Source organism: Hoplias malabaricus, chromosome 18 (genome assembly GCF_029633855.1).
Source record: "Hoplias malabaricus isolate fHopMal1 chromosome 18, fHopMal1.hap1, whole genome shotgun sequence".
In the NCBI taxonomy this organism is placed as follows: domain Eukaryota; kingdom Metazoa; phylum Chordata; class Actinopteri; order Characiformes; family Erythrinidae; genus Hoplias; species Hoplias malabaricus.
This window is the reverse complement of record NC_089817.1, coordinates 18746217-18770437: the sequence shown is the minus strand read 5'-3', so window position 1 is coordinate 18770437 and position 24221 is coordinate 18746217. Positions and strand designations below refer to the sequence as shown.

The following is a 24221-nucleotide window of genomic DNA, read 5'->3' as shown; positions in this document are numbered from 1 at the left end:
ATCTTTGAGGACAAATTTGTAATGAATGTATTCTAAGTTGCTCCCATTACTAACAAAGATGTGCAGACGTGCACACACTGCCTTTCTAATCCCTGTAGAGAAACACTGACAATAGAACTGGATTCTCTGGAGTAGAGAAACATGAACCTAATGCCAGGTGAGGAATATATAACACTCCAGCACTGAGCTGTGCTGATGAACCCATATGTACTGTCATGTCTGTTAGGAAGTGAGTAGTATCAAATCAAATCAAATTTATTTATATAGCGCTTTTCACAACTGATGTTGTCACAAAGCAGCTTCACAGAATTCCAGTAAGACAAGATTTGACATGAAATGTAAAGACAAATGTAAAACCCTCAAGTGAGCAAGCCAGGGGCGACAGTGGCAAGGAAAAACTCCCCCAGCTGAGGAAGAAACCTTGGGAGGAACCAAGGCTCACAAGGGGTGACCCATCCTCCTCTGGTCAATCTACTGGTGATAATAGTTAGTAGTCCGTGAGAACTTCAGTGTAGGGACAGCTTCAAGGCACTTGGTGGTTGCTGGAGCGTGGGCAGCTGGTCTGAAGCGTGGAGGAGGATCTCGACAGTCATCCATCAGTGTCCAGACAGTCAGGTGGGCAGTCATTTACTCGGAAAGATGTAAAGGGATGGAATTAGTTTTGAACTGTTTTGTGTTTGTAAAGTAGAAAATATGAAAATTTCCAGAGTGTGGCTAATGACTCCGGCAGATCTGACTATGACAGCTTTAACTAAAAGGAGAGAACCAGGAGGACACACAGACACAGGAGCATCCTGAAACACTGGCATCCCTCCGCTCCACCGTCAACAAACCTGAGTGATCGCGAGAAGCGGCGGGACGACAGCACCAGCGTCTCAGTTTACTATAATTCCCTGAGTAGTAGCCTATATGTAAGTAAACATTATCATTCTCAGTACATGTGGTCTCAGTTAAATGGTTATTCTCTTTATTTATTGCAGGAATTTCACATATTAATCCAACCACAAACAAGTCTGTAAATCACATAACGCTGAAAATGTACTCCATATAATGTACTCAATGTTTGCAAGGTATAATATTAACACTGAAAACAAAAGAGTTATTACATGGTCACCAGGCACACAGCTGTACTACAAAATACACAATGATCTAACACAACGTCCCAAGGAACTCACTGACATTCTCTTAAACTTCCAAACAATGCTCAAACAGAGCAATTTGAGCTGCATTAGTTACGGAAATGTGTTAGAAGAAAGAAAATAACTAGGATACCTATTTTGTGCAGGGCATTTTACACAAAGCAGGACAAAGCAGGTTTCTAAAAGTATCAAACTATACACACTGTCTGAACTGTGGTGTATAAGCTGCCCTGCAGTCTAGTATCTGTGCCTTAAAAATTGAGGTGAGGGGCCAGCTACAGTCCAGTTTACATGCCTTAAAAATTCTGCGGTGAGGGGCATGGCGTAACCACAAACATCGCATTGACCCTGAGACACTGCTCATCAACACAAGCTTTTAGAAACAGCTCCATATCAGCCCTGTTTTTAAAAACAGCCTCTGGTTCTTTAGCCTCTGGGTCGTCTTCAGAGCCTTTACGACAACTACATATCTCGAAGCCAGCGACGTGCTTGAGTCATGCTTAAAATGTTCTTCTGCGCTCACTTGGAGCTGTACGGCCCACTTGGAGTCGTACCACACACTTGGAGCTGTACCACCCACTTGGAGCTGCCTCCGGCCTGCAGAGATACCCTTCTCAAACTCAGGGACGCACATAACTCAAAGTGCTCGCACACAGAACTCGTGCAGCCGCACACAAAACTGACAGAGCATAAGCAGAACTCAGAGTTCATGCACAAACGTCATGGAGCACAAACGTCAGAGCTGGATATTTTGTTTGCAAGTTATAAGTTTTATGTTTGAGATTTTTTTTTTTTTTTGTGCGATTCTTTTTGGCTCAAATCTGATTCCATAGGAGGGGCGCCAGTCCTTTGCAGGGCGAATGTCAATATTATACAAATAATTTTATTTTTTAATGCATTATAAATTGGAGTTGGTTATGGCGACCTTTACAGCGACATTTATAATAGACAGCTATTGACACTACCATGTAGCTGACTTTCTACACTGTATCCTCGTGTTTTCCTGCTCTGCTCACTTTTTGTCTCAGGGTTATTAACTAACAATATTCATTTAGCTCAGGTGGGAAAACCAAACTAGAGCAGTAAGGATTTCTCTGTTTAAAAAATTAAGCTTGTGCAGTTGTAGAAGAGCTGAATATTCCTCATGGATACTGTTAAAGTTATCTGGCTAAATGAGTAATCCTGTTTTGTTAAATACCCACAGGGCTTGGAGTTATGTAAAATTAGTGACATATATTTTGGCTGTTAAAAGTTAATACTGACTGTGTGTTGACCAGTAAAACATCAGAGAATTCTTGAACTACAAGCTATTTATTTAACATTGTTAAATTGTTTATATAACATATTTTACAAGCCAATCTAAGAAATAAGGAATAGGTATAATAATAGGTATTTTCCTTAAAATTACACCTTCAAAAACACAGTGACGTTGCTACTACAGGCTCTGTACTAATTATTGATTGCAGCAACGCCTGGTATGGACCTGCTCATTGAAGGATGAAAGGGGCCAAAAAAGTATCCAAAGCATCCTATGGACTGCAGTCAACAAAGGGCTGCTGTATGGTCAGTGAAGTTGAGAAAATCGACAGAAATATTGTGGTCATAATATTGTCATATGACTGTGTATTCTAATATGTAATAGAAACAGCTCTGGCTGACACTGTATCAAAATTAATCTACTGGGACAGATGAAAACAATATCTCAAACAAAAAATCTATTACAAATATTCAGTACCAAAATTTTCTTTAAAATATATTTGGGACCAACACAGCATGTTCTAATAAAAATATATGTGTAACCAGAATTCCAGCACTCGCAATTTTCCCATCTGGAATGGGAAAGATAATTTAGTCTTTCAGAATATTAATCCTTAACAAATTCCAAAGTCTCCTGCCCTTCACTGCATCAAAGGATATTTCTGTATAACAGATAACAATCTAAAGGTTTTGGCACAGAGTATTAATGTAGATTAATGGGACCCCCCTGAATTTTTTTTTTTTTGGTCTAGGCTTGCTGTTTTTGCTGTAATCAATATTTTGAAATTTACCTGCCAAACATATTTTCTCTGATGTGCAGGCAGTTTCAATAAGTAAAAAAGAGAAGACAAAAAAATGGAATTAAAATAGTTAATCTACATGCCAGAATTAAGCAGGGGTGCCTTTTCATGCAGATGGACTGCCTTAAAAAGCACCCCATCATAACTCTCTTTCTGTACACACAAATAAGGTTTGTTTTTGTCAGTACACCTATAGGATCAATGTAAAATACCTGTATAAGTTTCATGGTTATAACAGTAATGTAGCCAGAATTAGGAGGGGGTGCCTTTTCAGGCAGGTGGACTGCCTTAAAAAGCACCCCATCATAACTTTTTTTCTGTACACACAAATATGGTTTGTTTTTGTCAGTACACCTATAGGATCAATGTAAAATACCTGTATAAGTTTCATGGTTATAACAGTAATGTAGCCAGAATTAAGAGGGGGTGCCTTTTCAGGCAGGTGGACTGCCTTAAAAAGCATCCCCCTCTAACTCTCTTTCTGTACACACAAATATGGTTTGTTTTTGTCAGTACACCTATGGGATCAATGTAAAATACCTGTATAAGTTTCATGGCAAAAACAGAAATGTAGCCAGAATTAAAATTGGGTACATTTCTTTCTAATTCAACTATTAATATTGCAGTAATGTTCAGGCAGTGGCAGCATGTGTATATTTTCATGGATATAACATTTAGCAAGTACAGTAATGAAGTGGTAATTTTATTTACAATTCGCTGCTTTTGTCCTATATTCCTATTTATTTCCAGTGTTTAAATATTCCATAAAAATTGCGACAGGATATGTAGGAGTTTCATTGTGGTCAGAAAATGAACGTACACGTTTGTTTTAGAATAAGTCGAAGCTGACTTCAGAAAAAGCAGTGGTGCATGTAGATTATATCATTTTATTATTTACAAGCGACCTTTTCTTTTTAACATCTAAATATCTAGAGTGTTTCTACTGGGGAAAAGGCGATTTATTTTTATTTTGACGGAAATGAACATGATATTTTGCCCGTTTTGTCATAAAACGCCGATTAACCTCCCTTAGGACTAAATATACCGGGGATGCATCTCGCGGCGGGGGTGCTGAATTCGGCACAACACCGGCACAGGAGCCTCTGTGACATACTTCCGGTATTAGTGTGACGGGACAAGGGGACAGCAGAGTAACATCTCGGCTACAGCTGGCTCTCCCAGGTCGTAACATCTACTATGTAGTTATAACTACTTTTTTATTTTGGTGGTGCAATGAACACTGTAGGAAACCTGAATGATTGCATTTTTTCCCTTTTTTGTTTGGACCATATTAATATTAAAGACGTATTCTAACATAAAAATGTGATTTTTTTATGTTGTAGAACTCAAAACACCTTTAATATGAAGCAGATGAAATCACTTTGGAACACATAAATTAAAGTCAAGCTTAACAAATATTACAAGAACAAATTGTAAAAATTGTACAATTGAAAGAATAAAAGAGAAAACATTCATATAAAACACTTTTTTGTACAGATTTTTTGATTATATGATCTTGCAGCTTCGTATTTAATGTTCATAAATCTTTTGCTTTGTCCTGATTTGTGTATTTGTGATAGACTACACCCAGTGTGGTGAAGAAGTTTCCCATAAACAGCACAAGAAATGTAGACGCACACATAAGAACCTGTGAAAAAGAAAAATAACAATAAAACCTCTTTCTATTAATGGTCAATAAAGAAACAATCAGTCAGTGACTCGTGTTCACATTATAAAATGAACTTTAATTCTGTACTAAACCCATTTTTAAAATGGTCTTATGCAATAGGGGATCAACTCCATGGAATATAAATTAAATAATTCAGGGACCAAAAAAATTATTTCCTTATTCATTGCACACCAGTTGCGGTTTATCAAAACAATGTAAAATATTAAATATCACTTTCACAAATGTTATTAATTTTTGGTGACATTACTTCTTTAAATGAACATTATTTCAAGCAATATAAATCCAAACATCATGTGCTTGATGTAACACTGTTATTGTTTTCATCTGTATATCCACTTGCTCACCTGCCACTCTTTCCATTCTGGCAGCTGGGCCATTTGGAAAAGTGTGATTCCGTTGTAAAGTTGCCAGAACTACAAGTGAACATAACAGAATATTAAAACTCATAAACTTTAAAAAAAAAAAAGTATTTTATTTATATAACACAGTGACAGAGGGTAATTTCAAGACTGTTCAAGCCAAAGGTGAATATGAGTATATTTAGAACAAAAGGAAATATGCTCAATTTTATACGCATGTAGTGTTTAACTCTCCATTTGGCTCATAAGGAATGTTCCTAAAGTTAACTTGAGATCAACACTTTTTTTTCTTAGTTCACTGGTCTAATGTAATACCAAGATTCACCCTTACATACCAATTAAAATGTATATTAAAAAGTGTGATGACTTCAACAGACTTAAAATTTGTTATGAATAGACATTACATTACAATGTAACACTCAATAGAACCACAACTCTTTTTCTTCATCCCCAAAATGCTCAGCTAGATAGTATGGCCAAAATATTAAGCCCTGCTCTTTAAAATGTCTTTGAAATAAAAGTTATTTAAAAAGCTGTGTGCAATACTAATATTCTCAGTCAATCTGAAGAACCAATTTATGATTTCAAGAACCCTTTAATCATGTACAGCACCAGTAAAATGTTTGGACATGCCCACTAAGGGAGGATTTCCTTTTTTCTGGGCCATTTTCCACATATTGTGAATGTACAGTACCAGTAAAAAAAGTTTGAACATATTCTCATTTAATGGTTTTTCTTTGTTTTTAAATTTTCTAGTAATATTAGTACAGTGGAACCTCTACCTACAAACTTGATCCGTTCCGTGACCCGGTTCGTAAGTAGAAAAGTTCGTTTCTCGAGTCAATTTTCCCCATGTAAAATAATGGAAAAGCAATTAATGCATTCCAGCCCAACCTGAAAGTCACCCTTTTTGCACTGATATATGTTTACAAAACTCTCAAATTAGTAAAAAAAAAAAAAAATACATGTAGCATTACTAAAAATAAAAAAGAAATACAGTGGTAACAGTAATAAAAAAGAAATAAAAAAGTTTTAAGTGGTTACACATCGCTACCTTGAAGACGTGAAGACTGGTTGGAGGAGTAACACAGGCACTGGCTGTATGACAGGAGGTGGGGGGTGGGTGGAATTACGGCGAGTAGGTGGGTGAATGTGGGGAGACGAAGCGTAGATACGGCTTAACTTAGCACGAATTTCGATGTCTGCTATTTACACTAATGCTAAATTGCTAAAGCTACAATTTGCTAATCTTAAAAGCTCACTCAAGTCTGGGCGCGCTGGGAGACTCGCCTATTGGTGTCAGTGGCCATTTCCAGCCGCCGGCTTGGCGGAGGCTCGGGTTCCTTACTAGAATCGTGGTTCGTTGGTGGAGGCAAAAAATATTCAAATGCCCGGTTCATATCTTGGAACGTTCGTTAGTATAGGCATTCGTTAGTAGAGGTTCCACTGTATTTTATTTTGACTGGTAATGTAAAAGTTTCTTTATAGAAGCATTTTCATTACTAAAGAACTCTTTTAAGTGTATAGAGTATTCAAATTCATAAAGTGAGTCAACATAGAGTGAAACTTGCATTTTCTGTGGTATATTTCTGTCACACTGGTTACTGCTGTGGTAGTAAACAGCTATGTCCTGTCTGCTCTTCTGCTGTGACTGATAGCAGTTCACATTAGCATGTTGTAGCTTTAAGGTATTGTTAGTCAGCATTAGTCAGGATCACTTTATCTGGTTCAAATACTCTCTGCCATGATAACCCTCCTGTACATGGAACACAGATTATGAATTGAGTACTACAATGTTAAAATGACTTAAAATGCCTATCCCTACATGTGACTGACACTCAATACTTACTTGTTCAGGAGAATATCAGCCAACTCTGCATCTGTCTTGTGGTCCTGCTGGGCTCTAAGCTATCTCAAGCTTTCAAATGCACCATCTCTAATCAAGGAGCTTTTTAAGATACTGAGGCTTTTTAGGTCCAGTACTATTTAACATTATCTCTTTTTGCTTGCCAGCTTCCATGAGTGCTGCACTCTGTGTTTGTCTGCTATTGTGTTTCCTACCTGGCAACCTGGGGTAAGGAAAGAGTACTGGAAATTGGGCAGTGGGTGGTCTCCCAGGCCAAAGCACAAACAGAGTTCCACTTTGGAACTGACACTCCTCAAAGAAAAGCATTCTGGCTGTAGCATTGCAGTCAGAGATAACATGCTTAAATTTAGCATGTTTCCTTAACCTGACACACCCTCGTCAATGTAAATATATCATAGAATTAATACAGATTTTTCCATTGTGCTCCAGTAACAGCCGTTCAACTCTTCTGGTAATTCTGGAAAACATTACTGTCAGGATGTGCCATCATTCAGCCATGAGAGCATCTTGAATTATTAAGTCTTGATCACAAACACCACTTCAATTCATCATATCCTAAATGTATGCTGGGGGTCTCTATACACCTCCAGTGTGTGCTTGGAATTAGATCGTCTAGACTCATGTGCAGTTGCTCTAGGCTTCTCCACAAAGGGCATCCATAGCCTAATAGTTAAGACAATTGGCATGGGAACTGGAAAGCTGCTGGTTCGATCCCCATGTCCAGCAAGAAACTGGGAGTAGGGCTAGTGAAAGAACAGCACCATCTTCCTCCTTGCCATTGAACAAAAATCTCTAATTTTAAAGAGTGTGTACATACATCTGGATACATGGTGTAGCTTAGACACTTTCCCTGATATTGTGTTTGAATCTAGTCAACACTATTAATGGCATGTAGCTAAATGCATTTTTAACCACAGGTGAACTTTCATTTTTAATTTACGATGACTTCATTTATTAAGCATAACAAGAAGGACAAAACATTGTGATACTCACATGGCCAAAGAAAAGAAAAGGCAACAGAAAAGTCAGCCCCCTCCACATCCAGGACTGAAAACCCTCTGAGGACAAACCGTGGTCATATTTTGTCAGTGCAAAACAATGATCTTTGACAATGTAGTTTATCACTAACAATACTGTTATTTCTACTGTTTACATGGCATGTCTATTATCAACTGAGATTTATTGTAGCAGTAAGAAACAAAAACATTCATAATAACTGTTTCTCACCAACTGTGAGGTCCATGTTGTGTCTCTCTCCCAGAGCACGAAGCCGGTAAAGACAACCACTCTGGTAGTAGTACTGAAGAAACTGGACAAAATCTGGATAAAAGGTGTCAAAAACATGTACAGGGTCAATCAAAATTATTCAAAACCCATTGCAAATTTGGTTTATTAGCAAAAAAGTACAAACTTTCAGATGTTTGACAAAAAACAAGCAGACAAGAAAAACTTCTATAGCATAATATAAATAATATCTCAAAATCCAATACAAAATGCCACTTTTTTGACTACTGCACAAAAAGTTTTTTTCTCTTTTATAAGAGAACAAATGTGAAATCAAATGTTGTCTCAAGTATACCTCATGCAACTAATCAAGGGCTTCATTAATTACATAGATTTAAAAAAAGGAGTTTTTTAACTGTAACCTTTGATTGCATATAAGAAATATGAATCATTGCACACCACAAAAAAAGCTAAAGTATAAAAAGACAGCAAAGACTGAATGTTCCTAGAGATACGAGTGGTAGCCGAGCAGAGGCAGGTTTCAAAAACTCTTGAGTGACTGCAAAAACCTGCAGCATAATTTGGTGGCAGCATACACTGTGATTTCACTTTGAACAGTTGGTCTCCATGCTCAAACTCCAAGATTAAAAATGTTCTGATCCAAAAGCACAAGAATTTTCAGCAACAATATGTTCAAAACCATATGAATAAGCCACAAATGTTTTGAGTTTTTGACTGAAAAATGAAACTGGAAGTTTTCAGGGTTATGAATCTGGATCAGTGGTTTGTTTTGAGGAGGAAGAAAGAAGCATATTTTGAAAAGAACATCCTGCTAAAAGTTAAGCATTGCAGTGGTTCACTGGAAATCTGCAGCCTGTGGAGGGCATGATGGATTCAATAGCCCTGTCCCAAAACCTAGTGAGCTGCCTAGGTAGGCACTGACACTGTAGACAGCTGTTTAAGTGGACAGTGATCTGACAGAGGTCTGTCTTCATACGGCAGATGCGCTATGCGCTGCGCTGTGGCTTGTTCCCACGCCAGTGGCGAGAGACACCTCAGAGTTTCAGCGTGGTGGATTCTAATCTTCCCGTTTTTATCACAATTTTAATTATTTTTTATCTTAATTTCATATTGATTCTATATATTATTCTGATTCTCTTAAACTTTGTTTTAGGTCATTGTGAACTCTTTCAGAGTTGTTTGTCTATTTTCTACCAGTGTATCATCAGTTTATAACCTTGATGCTTGGGGGAAAGATTGTTCATGGAACAATTGAGGGTGATAACATTTTGTGTATCATTTTGTGTCAGTTTTTCCAACTGACAGTGGGAGAGAGTAACCAAGTCACGACTAAGAAACATCTTGTCACCACACCTATCTCTGTGGATGCCTCGCTTCCTCCCTCACTTCACGCCACATTACCACTTAAGTCTGTGACTTACTCTGGGGGCTTCAATTCCCATGGTTCAGCGGGCAGTCACATGACTCCATCAACCAATGGGAACCCTTTGGTGTGCTCCAGGTCACCTTAGTTTTGAATCACAGCTGTTTTATATCTATACATAATTATTCAGTTAGTATTGTTACGCTGCGCTGTGTATGTGTGTGTTTTCTCTCTCTCTCACTATCTCTGTAAATTTATAGGTTCTGCAATCTGTTCCAGTCTATGTTTGTTCACCCGTCTAGAGTTCATTCCATGTTCCAGTTCGTGTGTTTGTTCACCGTCCAGAGTCCGGTCCACCATCCAGTCCACCATCCAGTCCATGTGTTGTGTCTGTCACCATTTCCGTCTACGTCATCCCGGCGGGAATCATAAATACGTCTCTGTGTACACTGTTAGGAAGCTTTGTTTTGTGCTGTGATTTGTATTGTGTATCTTGAATTCTGTTTGCCTGGTTTTGACTTTGATCCATTCCTATTTCGACTACGAGTTTGTGTTTGCCCCTTTTTGATTAACTGATGCTAGATCTATCTTTTGTAAATTATTGTAACACTGTGTATATATTTCACCAGAGTAGGGTTGGCTGCCGTTTGTTTTGGGAGTGGGTTTTGTGTGTGTTTTTGTGGATAGACAGGGAGGAAGGTAAGGTGTTGTCTTTTGTTTCCTTTTGTTTACACTTAGGTAAGTTAGAGTTGTTTGTGGGTCAGTTAGGAGGGGTGTTTGTTTGTTGTTTTTGTCGGCTAAAGGCCATCCTGAAGTTCACTGGTGTTTGGTTTCATTGTACATATCACATTTACAATATAAACCAGGCTTTGGCATTTCCCATTTGCGAAGTATTGCTAACCGTTCTGTTACATGCTGAGCGTATCTTGTTTGTGAATCTCATGTATGACCCATTCTTACGTTTCTCTTGACTCTGTCATTTGGATTCGGACTGCTAGTGTTTGGTGCTTTGTGTTTCTGACCTCTGCCTGTTCATTACAATTCTCTAGACTTCCCCTTTTGGTTGTGACTGCTCTCTTCTTACGATGTGTTTTGTACTTTAACTTCTGTGAAGTAAACCTGTTCCTGCTGAAAACCCACAAACGTCTATTCTGTTTACATATCCTGACACATCTATTTAAACTTTTCCATCTCAACTTCCAAATTGAAACTTCCTTACTCTCTTCATACGCACATGACTCTGTATAAATCATTCTTTACAACCTCAACCAACACCTCAAGCCAACACAGCTGAAAGCTTATGGATTTTGTTAACGAACCTAATTGGCAATGGGGGTTGAATAAGTTTGCTTGCAACTGCATTTTCAGAGATATTCTGCAAACGTTTGATTGTGCATTAGAAACAGACTAGAATATAGTTCTCTTACTTATATACATGGAGTAGGACAGGAACTGATTCCTAAACATCTGGTAGAGTTCTCCTTCAGGCCTAGAAAACACAGGAAAGCAACTGATTAACAAACTCAGTTAAAAGCATTAATTAATGATACTAAAATACTATGTTTGCTGACATAAAAGTCATGGCTGAAAATGTCATCAATTGTTTCATAGTTTTAGAAATGAAAAAAATGGGCTAGAAATGCACTACAAAACGTACAGTCCTGCAAATAGGTGATTACACTAAATGTGTTATCAACAAATTGCTACTTTATTATGTCTACATTTTTGTCTTTGATTTTTCACAATCTCTATAAAAGAACAGATACTGTCCTTACCAAGTCAGCATTACCCCAGAGAGGAAAGTTGAGACATAATGTTGAAACACCCACCACCCTTTGATCCTGAAACAACATGCAATGGCTTATAACTATATTGTACAGAGGTCAAGATTACAGAATAGAAAACTAAATGTTATAACTGCTTCACAGTTCAGGCAAATGTAACTTTTCATGCCTACTTCATACAGTTTATGACATTTAAAAAGCAAAAACATCAAAATGTATCTTCGGCATACAAAGAGAAAGCTATGAGTAATACAAAATAATAAGCAACAATAATGAAGCAAATATCCTATATTTAACCTTATGCTATCTTAATAACATTCTTATTACTCACTTTGAGCCATTATTAATGAGGATGCTCTCCCTTATCGTCAAGGTGCAGTAATACCAAACTAACAGGAAATTGAAAAGTGCATCTACCACTCTGCCAAAGAAAAAAACCTTAAATTAACTTTGTACATAATGAACAAGATACAACTAATAGTGTTTATAATGGAATAAAACTGTAAAAAACACAGGATACATATAAAACTATATGAAAAAGCATATATCTCATTAATACCCTGCAGACGGGACTGATTATACCTGTAACTGACTATGAACCGGCATGTGAAGGAGAAAAGTAGAAGTATCACAGTGAGGTAGAGCTTAAATTTCTCATACTCATCTTTGTAGGCAAATCTGAAAACAAATATGTTCACAATATTGGTTCAGTCATTCCTTAAAATAAATCACTAAATTCACACAATTCTACATGGTTTACATCTGATACTTACTTTGACTGTTTGTTAAGCAGTGTAACATTCACATTTCCAAGAACTAGGCTGAGATATAACCTAGAACAAAGAATGAGAGAAAGCGTTATTCAGTATCAAAGAATTTGCCAAGGGGAGTATTAATCAAAACACGATTTCTGACTTTACCCAGAATATTTAAACACAATGTCAAGTTTGTTTAATATTAAAAGAATTGAAGAACACTGGGCTTAAAATATGTAACAAATTTGGAAACCCCACTTTGTGGAACAGTCCTCAAAGCTCACATTCCCTATTTAAATGATGTTTTTTTAAATACAGCTCATTGCTAGTACAGAAACTAGAGTTTAAAAAAAATTGACACACATACATCTGCCTTGCATAAGCACAGCTGACAGTCCATCAACACTGTGTATGCTATGTTATGTATACCCATTTTTCTTTGGAAGGAAAGACTCCATCTCAAAAAAAACATTTGGCCTTTCTTTGATGGATTCCTGGATCCTTTCTATTGTGTTTAGATTCTCTGGGCTCCCATTCCGTCTGCATCTAAACAACAACAACAACAGCAACAATAATATTAATATATGTTTTTCACATACACGTGTGTCTGACATGCCCAGAAATCAAGAGTTTAAGGTTTCAAGTGGTACAAAAAGTATTGTGCCAACACTCAACTCCTCAAGTGAATCAGAAAGGTCCTTCAGCTTTTTCTTCTGTCGTGAAATAGATGCTGAACAACTACCCTGCAGTTTTGAAACTTCCTCTAGTTTTTGTTTGTATAGACGATGTGTCTCCTTAAAGGAAGAAACAGTTTAAAATAAAGTTACCACACACTGACAAATCAATATGTACTAAGATTATTTAGGCTAGTTGAGACTTATGAGAATATTTAATCTAAATGAAAAGGACAGAGATAATGTCTTATACGTTACATATTGTTATTATATTATTATTCGCTTTCTAAAGAAAACCTGCATCTTAACCATAGTAACTTTATAGGGGGCGGGGGAAAATGTTGCAGTGGTCACAAGTTACTGTAAAAAGGTTTTAAAAGTAATTCTGGAGCACTTCTATTGGTCCATTCATCTTCTTCTTTTTCACACAACGTGAAAGTCAGCCATTATATTAATATGATGAAGTAAGCCAAATATCGACAAAAATAGAGATACATGTTTTCTTTGGACAATAATGCATTATAACACTGCTGTTACTAATATTGTTCATCTAAGCTTTGTTACACGGCTAATCAACAAGCACCATTTTGAACCATTCAGAACTAGTTAGCATGTTAGCACGAGATGTACTAACAGACTAAATGACTATCAAAAACTAACAGATATTATGCTAAAATTTCGTAAACATTTCACCTCATTTGAACCAACTTTATCATATATATTTGGTAAATGAGACAGATATTTTAACACCGGTCACTGTATTCGGCTAGCCAGCCCACAAACTAAGGCGGAGTCTCGAATGCCTCCCTGCTCCTTAAAAAGTGCACTAAGTCACAATTCTCTGAATTTAAATTCTGCCTTGAACAAACAGATAGTGTCCCGTGTAGAATTGCTCTCACGTATCTGCACCTAAAAAGGCTTTCCGTAAGATATAATGCTTTGTTTGGGTGCAGTGTTTTATCCCTGTAAGGTGCACTCTGTAGGGCGTACGTACGTAGCTATGTATTTGAGACACGGACTGAAGCGATGATCATACAAGTAACAGTAGTGTTTAAACCCGAGTTCTTACCAGAACCTGTTGATAGTCCTTCTCCAGATCTTCCCATTCCTGTAAACACTCGCTCGCAGAAGTGGGAGCGAACATCATAGCCTCTCCCTCTCTATGTTATTGTGTGAATTTAAGAAATAACGGTCCTCTCGCTTCCTCCTTGTATTGTGTATTGTGACATGAAGTAAGAAGCGGTGCCAGCCTCCACTTGGAAAAGCTTGGTCAAGCCAGCCCCCACTTAGATTTGGTGGAACGTCGTATTCTGAACATTACGGTAATAGCGTGCAGAGGAACAAATTTCTAAATAAAAGCCAAAAGTCAATGACAGGAAATGTATGTAATAATAAATAATTTTCTAAACAAATAATAAATGGATAAACAACAAATATTTGCTATTTTGTGGAAATGATGAAGATTTTAGGACATGACTCTCAAGTCACTCTGATGTGCCATTTAAAAAAAAGGCCCTTTGTGTAGTCCTATGTCTGTAAATTTATTTCCAAATTTAAATAATTATTAAAAAGAAACCTTTAGTTTGCACAGAACAATTTCACTTCATAATCATAGTACAACACCTGATTATGTCACTCAATTAATATAAAGTCATTCTGATGTGTCATTTCAAAATAAAGGCCCTTTGAATTGTCCCATTTCTGTAAATTTAATTTCAAATGTAAATAATTATTAAAAAGAAACCTTTAGTTTGCACAGAACAATTTCACTTCATAATCATAGTACCACACCTGATTATGTCACTCAATTAATATGAAGTCATTCTGATGTATCATTCCAAAATAAAGGCCCTTTGAATTGTCCCATGTCTGTAAAATTAATTTCAAATTTAAATAATTATTAAAAGGAAACCTTTAGTTTGCACAGAACAATTTGACTTCATAATCATAGTACAACACCTGATTATGTCACTCACTTCATATGAAGTCATTCTGATGTGTCATTTCAAAATAAAAGCTCTTTGAATTGTCCCATTTCTGTAAATTTATTTCCAAAATTTAGATCATTATTAAAAAGAAACCTTTAGATTGCACAGAACAATTTCACTTCATAGTCATAGTACAACAACTGATTATGTCACTCATGTAATATGAAGTCATTCTGATGTGTCATTTCATAATAAAGGCCCTTTGAATTGTCCCATTTCTGTAAATTTATTTCCAAATTTAAATAATTATTAAAAGGAAACCTTTAGTTTGCACAGAACAATTTCACTTCATAATCATAGTACAACACCTGATTATGTTGCTCATTAAATATCAAGTCATTCTGATGTGTCATTTCAAAATAAAAGCTTTTTGAATTGTCCCATTTCTGTAAATTTAATTTCAAATGTAAATAATTATTAAAAAGAAACCTTTAGTTTGCACAGAACAATTTCACTTCATAATCATAGTACCACACCTGATTATGTCACTCAATTAATATGAAGTCATTCTGATGTATCATTCCAAAATAAAGGCCCTTTGAATTGTCCCATGTCTGTAAAATTAATTTCAAATTTAAATAATTATTAAAAGGAAACCTTTAGTTTGCACAGAACAATTTCACTTCATAATCATAGTACAACACCTGATTATGTCCCTCATTAAATATAAAGTCATTCTGATGTGTCATTTCAAAATAAAAGCTCTTTGAATTGTCCCATTTCTGTAAATTTAATTTCAAATGTAAATAATTATTAAAAAGAAACCTTTAGTTTGCACAGAACAACTTCACTTCATAATCATAGTACCACACCTGATTATGTCACTCACTTCATATGAAGTCATTCTGATGTGTCATTTCAAAATAAAAGCCCATTGAATTGTCCCATATCTGTAAATTTAATTCCACATTTAAATAATTATTAAAAGGAAACCTTTAGTTTGCACAGAACAATTTCACTTCATAATCATAGTACCACACCTGATTATGTCACTCACTTCATATGAAGTCATTCTGATGTGTCATTTCAAAATAAAAGCTCTTTGAATTGTCCCATTTCTGTAAATTTAATTCCAAAATTTAGATCATTATTAAAAAGAAACCTTTAGTTTGCACAGAACAATTTCACTTCATAGTCATAGTACAACACCTGATTATGTCACTCATGTAATATGAAGTCATTCTGATGTGTCATTTCAAAATTAAGGCCCTTTGAATTGTCCCATTTCTGTAAATTAATTTCCAAATTTAAATAATTATTAAAAAGAAACCTTTAGTTTGCACAGAAAAATTTCACTTCATAATCATAGTACCACATCTGATTATGTCACTCACTGAATATCAAGTCACTCTGATGTGTCATTTCATAATAAAGGCCCTTTGAATTGTCCCATTTCTGTAAATTTATTTCCAAATTTAAATAATTATTAAAAGGAAACCTTTAGTTTGCACAGAACAATTTCACTTCATAATCATAGTACTACACCTGATTATGTCACTCATGTAATATGAAGTCATTCTGATGTGTCATTTCATAATAAAGGCCCTTTGAATTGTCCCATTTCTGTAAATTTATTTCCAAATTTAAATAATTATTAAAAAGAAACCTTTAGTTTGCACAGAACAATTTCACTTCATAATCATAGTACCACACCTGATTATGTCACTCATGTAATATGAAGTCATTCTGATGTGTCATTTCAAAATAAAGGCCCTTTGAATTGTCCCATTTCTGTAAATATATTTCCAAATTTAAATAATTATTAAAAGGAAACCTTTAGTTTGCACAGATTAATTTCACTTCATAATCATAGTACCACACCTGATTATGTCACTCACTTCATATGAAGTCATTCTGATGTGTCATTTTAAAATAAAAGCTCTTTGAATTGTCCAATTTCTGTAAATTTAATTCCAAATTTATATCATTATTAAATGTGAACCATTAGTTTGCACAGAACAATTTCACTTCATAATCATAGTACCACACCTGATTATGTCACTCACTGAATATGAAGTCATTCTGGTGTGCCATTTTAAAAATGAACTATTGTAAATGATCACATTTCAGCTATATTCACTCCGGATGTTGGAATTGTTATTAAAAGGAATCCTCCAGTTTGCACACACCACTTTCCTTTATAATGAAAGTACACCCCCTAAATATATGTCTCTCACTTAATATCAAGTCATTCTTGTGTGCCATTTCAGATTAGGACCACTGTAATCAATCAGATTTAAATTATATTCACTGTAGATGTTGAGATTGTTAATAAAAGGAATCCTCCAGTTTGTAAACACTACTTTCACTTCATAATGATAGTACAGCACATGCAAGCATCAATCATTTAATGTCATACTATTGTAGTGTGTCTAATTTGTTCATCCACTCATTACATCCAGATCACATTACTGATATAATGCACGACGCGGTTCCTCAGCGCCTTCAAGAGTAGTCGACTCATGTACCGAGTGATTACTCCAGTGTGAATCGAAGGAACTGGCGTTAGAAGCGTGCTGGAGTCACCCCTTCGCTGGTGGATTACCCCTTCAGGTCCGGGGAATTTTTTTGGGGGGGGTTAAGGGTGGGGGCTGTTAGCCTCCGACTTCAGGACAAGGGAAGTGAGGCTAACAGGGGCGCACCTCTGGGGGATCCATGGTTAAAGAAATCCCTCAAGAGTTCGCCCATCAGACCCCCTAAACCCTTAACAGTTCCAGTACAGGATGTCGTTGCAGGGCCCCCTGCCTCCGTGGCGTCGTCGCAGGGCCCCCTGCCTCCGTGGACGTCGTCGCAGGGCCCCCTGTCTCCGTGGACGTCGTCGCAGGGCCTCCTGCCTCCGTGGACGTCGTCGCAGGGCCTCCTGCCTCCGTGGACGTCGTCGCAGGCCCTCCTGTCTCTGTGGACGTCGTCGCAGGGCCTCTTGTCTCCATGGACGTCGTCGCAGGGCCCTCTGCTCTCAAGGACGTCGCTGCACTCCCTCCTGATCTCCAGGAGAAGCTTGCAAGCCTCTTGGCACGTCTGGAGGTCTCCATGAAGGCGGCACCCGCCGCTCCTGTCTCCGTGAAGGCGGCACCAGCCGCTCCTGTCTCTGTGAAGGCGGCACCAGCCGCTCCTGTCTCCGTGAAGGTGGCACCAGCCGCTCCTGGACCCGTGACTGTGGCTCCGGCCGCTTCTGCACCCGTGACTGTGGCTCCGGCCGCTTCTGCACCCGTGACTGTGGCTCCGGCCGCTTCTCCACCCGTGACTATGGCTCTGGTCGCTTCAGGTCCTGTCCCCATAATCGTTTGTATGTAGTATTTAAGTTCCCTTGTGTCACTTCCTGTTATCGGTCATTTGTTTTGCTCTTTCCCAGTCAAGTCATGTCGTTTTGTTTTGTGTTGTTAACTTCCTAGTCAAGACGTTTCGTTTAGTTTCCCAGTCATGTTGTTTCTTCCTTTTTCATAGTCATATGGTGTTGTTTCTCTCCCACTTCAAGTCAGGTTGTTTTTGTTTCCTAGTCGTTTCATTTTGATTCCAAAGTCATGTCGGTTTGTGTAATTCTCATTTGTAGTCATGTCATTTTTTTTTTCTCCCCAAGCCTTGTCATTTCTTTCCTCTAAGTATTGTTGTTTCGCCTCCAGTGTATCTGTGTCTTGTTTCTTAGTTTGGTCTGTCTCTGTTGTTTTCCTCAATTCATTTCATATGTCTAGTTGTTTCCGTAGTTGCCAGTCTTTGTTTTGTTGTATCTTTTGTTTCATTAAAATTACTGTGTTTTAGCAAGTGCGTCTGCCTCCTGCAGAAGCGGCCGGAGCCACAGTCACGGGTCCAGGAGCGGCTGGTGCCGCCTTCACAGAGACAGGAGCGGCTGGTGCCGCCTTCACGGAGACAGGAGCGACGGGTGCCGCCTTCATGGAGACCTCCAGACGTGCCAAGAGGCTTGCAAGCTTCTCCTGGAGATCAGGAGGGAGTGCAGCGACGTCCTTGGGAGCAGAGGGCCCTGCGACGACGTCCACGGAGACAAGAGGCCCTGCGACGATGTCCACTGAGACAGGAGGCCCTGCGATGACGTCCACGGAGGCAGGAGGCCCTGCGACGACGTCCACGGAGGCAGGGGGCCCTGCGACGACGTCCACGGAGGCAGGGGGCCCTGCGACGACGTCCACGGAGGCAGGGGGCCCTGCGATGACGCCACGGAGGCAGGGGGCCCTGCGACGATGCCACGGAGGCAGGGGGCCCTGCAACGACGTCCACGGAGGCAAGGGGCCCTGCAACGACGTCCTGTATTGGAACTGTTAAGGGTTTAGGGGTCTGATGGGCGAACTCTTGAGGGATTTCTTTAACCATGGATCCCCCAGAGGTGCGCCCCTGTTAGCCTCACTTCCCTTGTCCTGAAGTTGGAGGCTAACACCCTTAACCCCCCCCCAAAAAAATTCCCCGGACCTGAAGGGGTAATCCACCAGCGAGGGGGTGACTCCAGCACGCTTCTAACGCCAGTTCCTTCGATTCACACTGGAGTAATCATTCGGTACATGAGTCGACTACTCTTGAAGGCGCTGAGGAACCGCGTCGTGCATTATATCAGTAATGTGATCTGGATGTAATGAGTGGATGAACAAATTAGACACACTACAATAGTATGACATTAAATGATTGATGCTTGCATGTGCTGTACTATCATTATGAAGTGAAAGTATTGTTTACAAACTGGAGAATTCCTTTTATTAACAATCTCAACATCTACAGTGAATATAATTTAAATCTGATTGATTACAGTGGTCCTAATCTGAAATGGCACACAAGAATGACTTGATATTAAGTGAGAGACATATATTTAGGGGGTGTACTTTCATTATAAAGTGATAGTGGTGTGTGCAAACTGGAGGATTCCTTTTAATAACAATTCCAACATCCGGAGTGAATATAGCTGAAATGTGATCATTTACAATAGTTCTTTTTTAAAATGGCACACCAGAATGACTTCATATTCAGTGAGTGACATAATCAGGTGTGGTACTATGATTATGAAGTGAAATTGTTCTGTGCAAACTAATGGTTCACATTTAATAATGATATAAATTTGGAATTAAATTTACAGAAATGGGACAATTCAAAGAGCTTTTATTTTGAAATGACACATCAGAATGACTTCATATGAAGTGAGTGACATAATCAGGTGTGGTACTATGATTATGAAGTGAAATTGTTCTGTGCAAACTAAAGGTTTCTTTTTAATAATTATTTACATTTGAAATTAAATTTACAGAAATGGGACAATTCAAAGGGCCTTTATTTTGAAATGACACATCAGAATGACTTTATATTAATTGAGTGACATAATCAGGTGTTGTACTATGATTATGAAGTGAAATTGTTCTGTGCAAACTAAAGGTTTCTTTTTAATAATTATTTAAATTTGGAAATAAATTTACAGACATAGGACTACACAAAGGGCCTTTTTTTAAAATGGCACATCAGAGTGACTTGAGAGTCATGTCCTAAAATCTTCATCATTTCCACAAAATAGCAAATATTTGTTGTTTATCCATTTATTATTTGTTTAGAAAATTATTTATTATTACATACATTTCCTGTCATTGACTTTTGGCTTTTATTTAGAAATTTGTTCCTCTGCACGCTATTACCGTAATGTTCAGAATACGACGTTCCACCAAATCTAAGTGGGGGCTGGCTTGACCAAGCTTTTCCAAGTGGAGGCTGGCTTGACTTCAGTAGCTTACTGCAGAGGCGTTTCTCTGGAATGTCACGCAGCATCCGAGAGACATCGTCAAGTACCAGCCTTCGCTGCGTCACACGTTCAGAATTTCCACAGCGTGTTATAAACATTTTAAAAAAGTCAATTGTGGACAGTCGTATGGGCTAAATTAATCTGGCCTACTAAGAATCTTTGCTTTGTGCAGTCACCCAGAAAGTGAAAGGGCCCACCTCCAAAAGTGTTTTTGTTAGGGTTGGGGGTGTTTAATGTTTAAAATTTTCTTGAACCTAATTTTGGTCAGTCTGCAGTATATTCCTATCACTATTTAAATGCCCGTTCTGGCCATTGATTAAATTCCTAAATGTATTTGTGCCATAGCAAATCTGGGTAAGGGCAACAGCTCTAATCATATAAATAATAATAATAATTGACACGAATCTCATGTCAATGGTGATCCATGCTTGTTGGATTGAGTACCCTGCAATTAATGTGGATGTACACATGAATTGATGCCTACCATGATGAAAATTCATACCTCTTTTACTGCCCAAACCTAACTCTTAAATTAGCTCTAAGCTCCAAACATTTAGAAATTACAGCACAGAGGATAACCTCTTCTCAAACAAAGCCAGAGGTATGGGGTTTGGGTGAGCAGGGAAATCAACAATAGACTTCAAGGAAAGACTTGAATAGATTTGCACTGTACTATTTTCAAAAGATAATACATTAATTAGATTTATAAGGACATTGGGAACAAGCAATATGGCAAAAAAAATTACATGACACAAAGACATAATTCAAAATGTTTTTATTTGAAAAGACAAAATGTAACATTATCTACAATGCCTTAAAATGTATTTATAACCCTGAAACATTTTCACATTTTTTCACATTACACACGTAAAATGTATTTTATTGAGATGTTATGTGATAGATCAACATAGAGTAGCAAGTAATTGTGAAGTGAAAAGAAAGTTATACATTCATACATTGTCTGTAGCCGCTTATCCACTTCAGGGTCATGGTAGGAAACACACCCACACATTCACACAAATCTATGGAAACTTTTTTTAAAGTAGCCAATAAACCACCTATACAGGCGTGTGTTTTTGGACGGTGGGAGGAAACTGGAGCACACAGAGGAAACCCACGAGGACACAGGGAGAACACACAAAATTACTCACAGACATTCACCCAGAGTGAATGTCTGTGAATGCCTCAGATGATTGTTAGAGAACATTAGTGATCAAACATCCATCCATCCATTATCTGTAACCGCTTATCCAATTTAGGGTTGCGGGGGGTCCAGAGCCTACCTGGAATCATCGGGCGCAAGGCGGGAATACACCCTGGAGGGGATGCCAGTCCTTCACAGGGCAACACAGACATACACACATTCACTCACACACTCACACCTACGGACACTTTCGAGTCGCCAATCCACCTGCAACGTGTGTTTTTGGACTGTGGGAGGAAACCGGAGCACCCAGAGGAAACCCACGTGGACACGGGGAGAACACACCAACTCCTCACAGACAGTCACCCGGAGCGGGAACCGAACTCACAACCTCCAGGCCCCTGGAGCTGTGTGACTGCGACACTACCTGCTGCGCCACCGTGCCGCCCCTAGTGATCAAACAGCATCATGAAAACCAAGGAACACAACAGACAGGGATAAAGGAGAAATTATGGATAAGCAGGTTATATTAACATCTCATGACTATTAACATCTCATGAAGCACTGTTCAATCCATCATCTGAAAATGGAAGGAGTATGGCACAACTTCAAACCTACCAAGACAAGGCCATCCACCTAAACTGACAGCAGGGAGAGTACTAATCAGAGGAGTCAAGAGGTCATTGGTCAATCTAAAGGAACTGCAGAGATCCACAGCTCAGGTGGGAGAATCTGTCCAGGGGATAGCTATTATTTGGAAGAGTGGCAAGAAGAAAGACATTTTCAAAAGTCCAGTTTGCCACAAGCCATATAGGGGACATAGCAAATATGTGGAAGACATTGCTCTGGTTAGACGAGACCAAAGTTAAACGTTTTGGCCTAAATGCAAAACGTTATGCGTGGTGGAAAACCCTGCACCTATCATCACCCTAAGCACACCATCCCAACCATGAAACATGGTGATGACAGCATCATGCTGTAGCGATGCTTTTCTTCAGCAGGTACAGGGAAGCTGGTCTGAGTTTACGGGAAGATGGATGGAGCTAAATACAGGGCAATACTGGAGGAACATCTGTTAGAGGCAGCAGACAACTTGAGACTGGGGTAGAGACATACCTTCCAGAAGGACAACAACCCTAAACATACAGCCTGAGCTACAATGGAATGGTTTAGAGTAAAGCATATTCATGTGTTAGAATGGCGAAGACAAATTCCAGACCTAAATCTTAACAGAATCTGTGGAAAGACATGAAAATTGCTGTTCACAGACGCTCTCCATCCAATCTGACTCAGCGTGAGCTATTTTGCAAAAATGAATGGGCAAAAGTTTCAGCCTCTAGGTGTACAAAGCTGGTAAGATGTACTCCAAAAGACTTGCAGCTGGAATTGCAGTGAAAGTTGGTCCTACAAATTATTGACTCAGGGGGGCTGAATACAATGTATCATTTTCTTTTCACTTCACAATTACTAGCTGATTTGTGTTGGTCTATAACATAAAATCCCAATAAAATAATGTTAAAATAACGTTAAAACATGGAAATGTTCAATGTGAAAAAATACTGTTTCAAGGCACTGAACACATTAAACCTGCTTCGAACACACAAACAGACTAGCAAATGGCAAGGAAACATCTGAATTTTATAAAAAGTGTTTTTTGATTTCATTAGTGATCTTTACTTTTAACTCAATTACTCATCACCCAAACAACAAATTTGAGTTACATTGAAATTTATGCCAGATGTTCTTATTCAGAGCAACTTACAATTTTAGTTATGTTAAAAATGAAAATAATGTAGCATTAAGAGCTTTGCTCATAAAATCATGTTGATATGGCAAAGTGTTCCTGTCCAAACTTCAGAGAAAAAGACAATACCTAATCTGCAGTTACCTACAGAAGCCAAGTGTGAATGCTAATCCTTATTTATAACCCATTTAATTATATTTAATATGCAAAGATTCTTTCTACACTGGGTTAAACTAGCACTCAAATAACAATGGAGCTTCTCATCTTTAACTCTGTTCTATTTATTCTACAATTATTAAAAATATCACAAATAAAATATGCATTATATTATAATATTTGTCACCAAAACTCAAAACCATTTATCTCTGAAAACATGTAGATTTAAATCATATAGATTGTTTTAATTTACAATAGGTATCTGGGCTCTAAATTGTCAGTAATTGTCTTCCCCAGAACACAATGCTCCCAGGTCGAGAGTTGCTGCACAAAACCACGATTGGGCCTCATGTTAGCTTTACATTTTTGGACATGGTCCCATGCATCCTAAATATGAATCACAAGGAAGGACATTCATGTTAGCACTGGTGATGTAACAGTTGATGACAAAAGAGATGAGGATGCATGTGCAAAGTTTTATTTCACAAACTAAGCTAAGACTAGAACAAAACAGAAATTAAAACAACCACT

At 38.0% G+C, this 24221-nt stretch overlaps 1 protein-coding gene across 3 annotated transcripts; it reads right to left on the bottom strand.

Annotated features, from left to right (window-relative positions):
• Window positions 1-249: 249 nt before the first annotated feature.
• On the bottom strand, window positions 250-14213 carry tmem120aa (transmembrane protein 120Aa). Of its 3 annotated transcripts, none has more exons than XM_066651038.1 (12): window positions 14003-14213; window positions 12935-13053; window positions 12689-12805; window positions 12278-12337; window positions 12087-12182; window positions 11836-11925; window positions 11496-11561; window positions 11148-11209; window positions 8340-8432; window positions 8106-8170; window positions 5231-5299; window positions 250-4844 (listed from the first exon to the last, which is right to left on the bottom strand). In XM_066651038.1, the coding sequence occupies exons 1-12, from the start codon at window positions 14078-14080 to the stop codon at window positions 4734-4736; spliced, it is 1026 nt and encodes a 341-aa protein (XP_066507135.1). In that variant the 5' UTR covers window positions 14081-14213; the 3' UTR covers window positions 250-4733. The 3 variants fall into 3 exon arrangements, with proteins under 3 accessions (XP_066507135.1, XP_066507136.1, XP_066507138.1); XM_066651039.1 differs by lacking the exon at window positions 14003-14213 and adding an exon at window positions 13627-13743; XM_066651041.1 differs by lacking the exon at window positions 12935-13053 and having other exon boundaries at window positions 14003-14143.
• Window positions 14214-24221: the final 10008 nt, after the last annotated feature.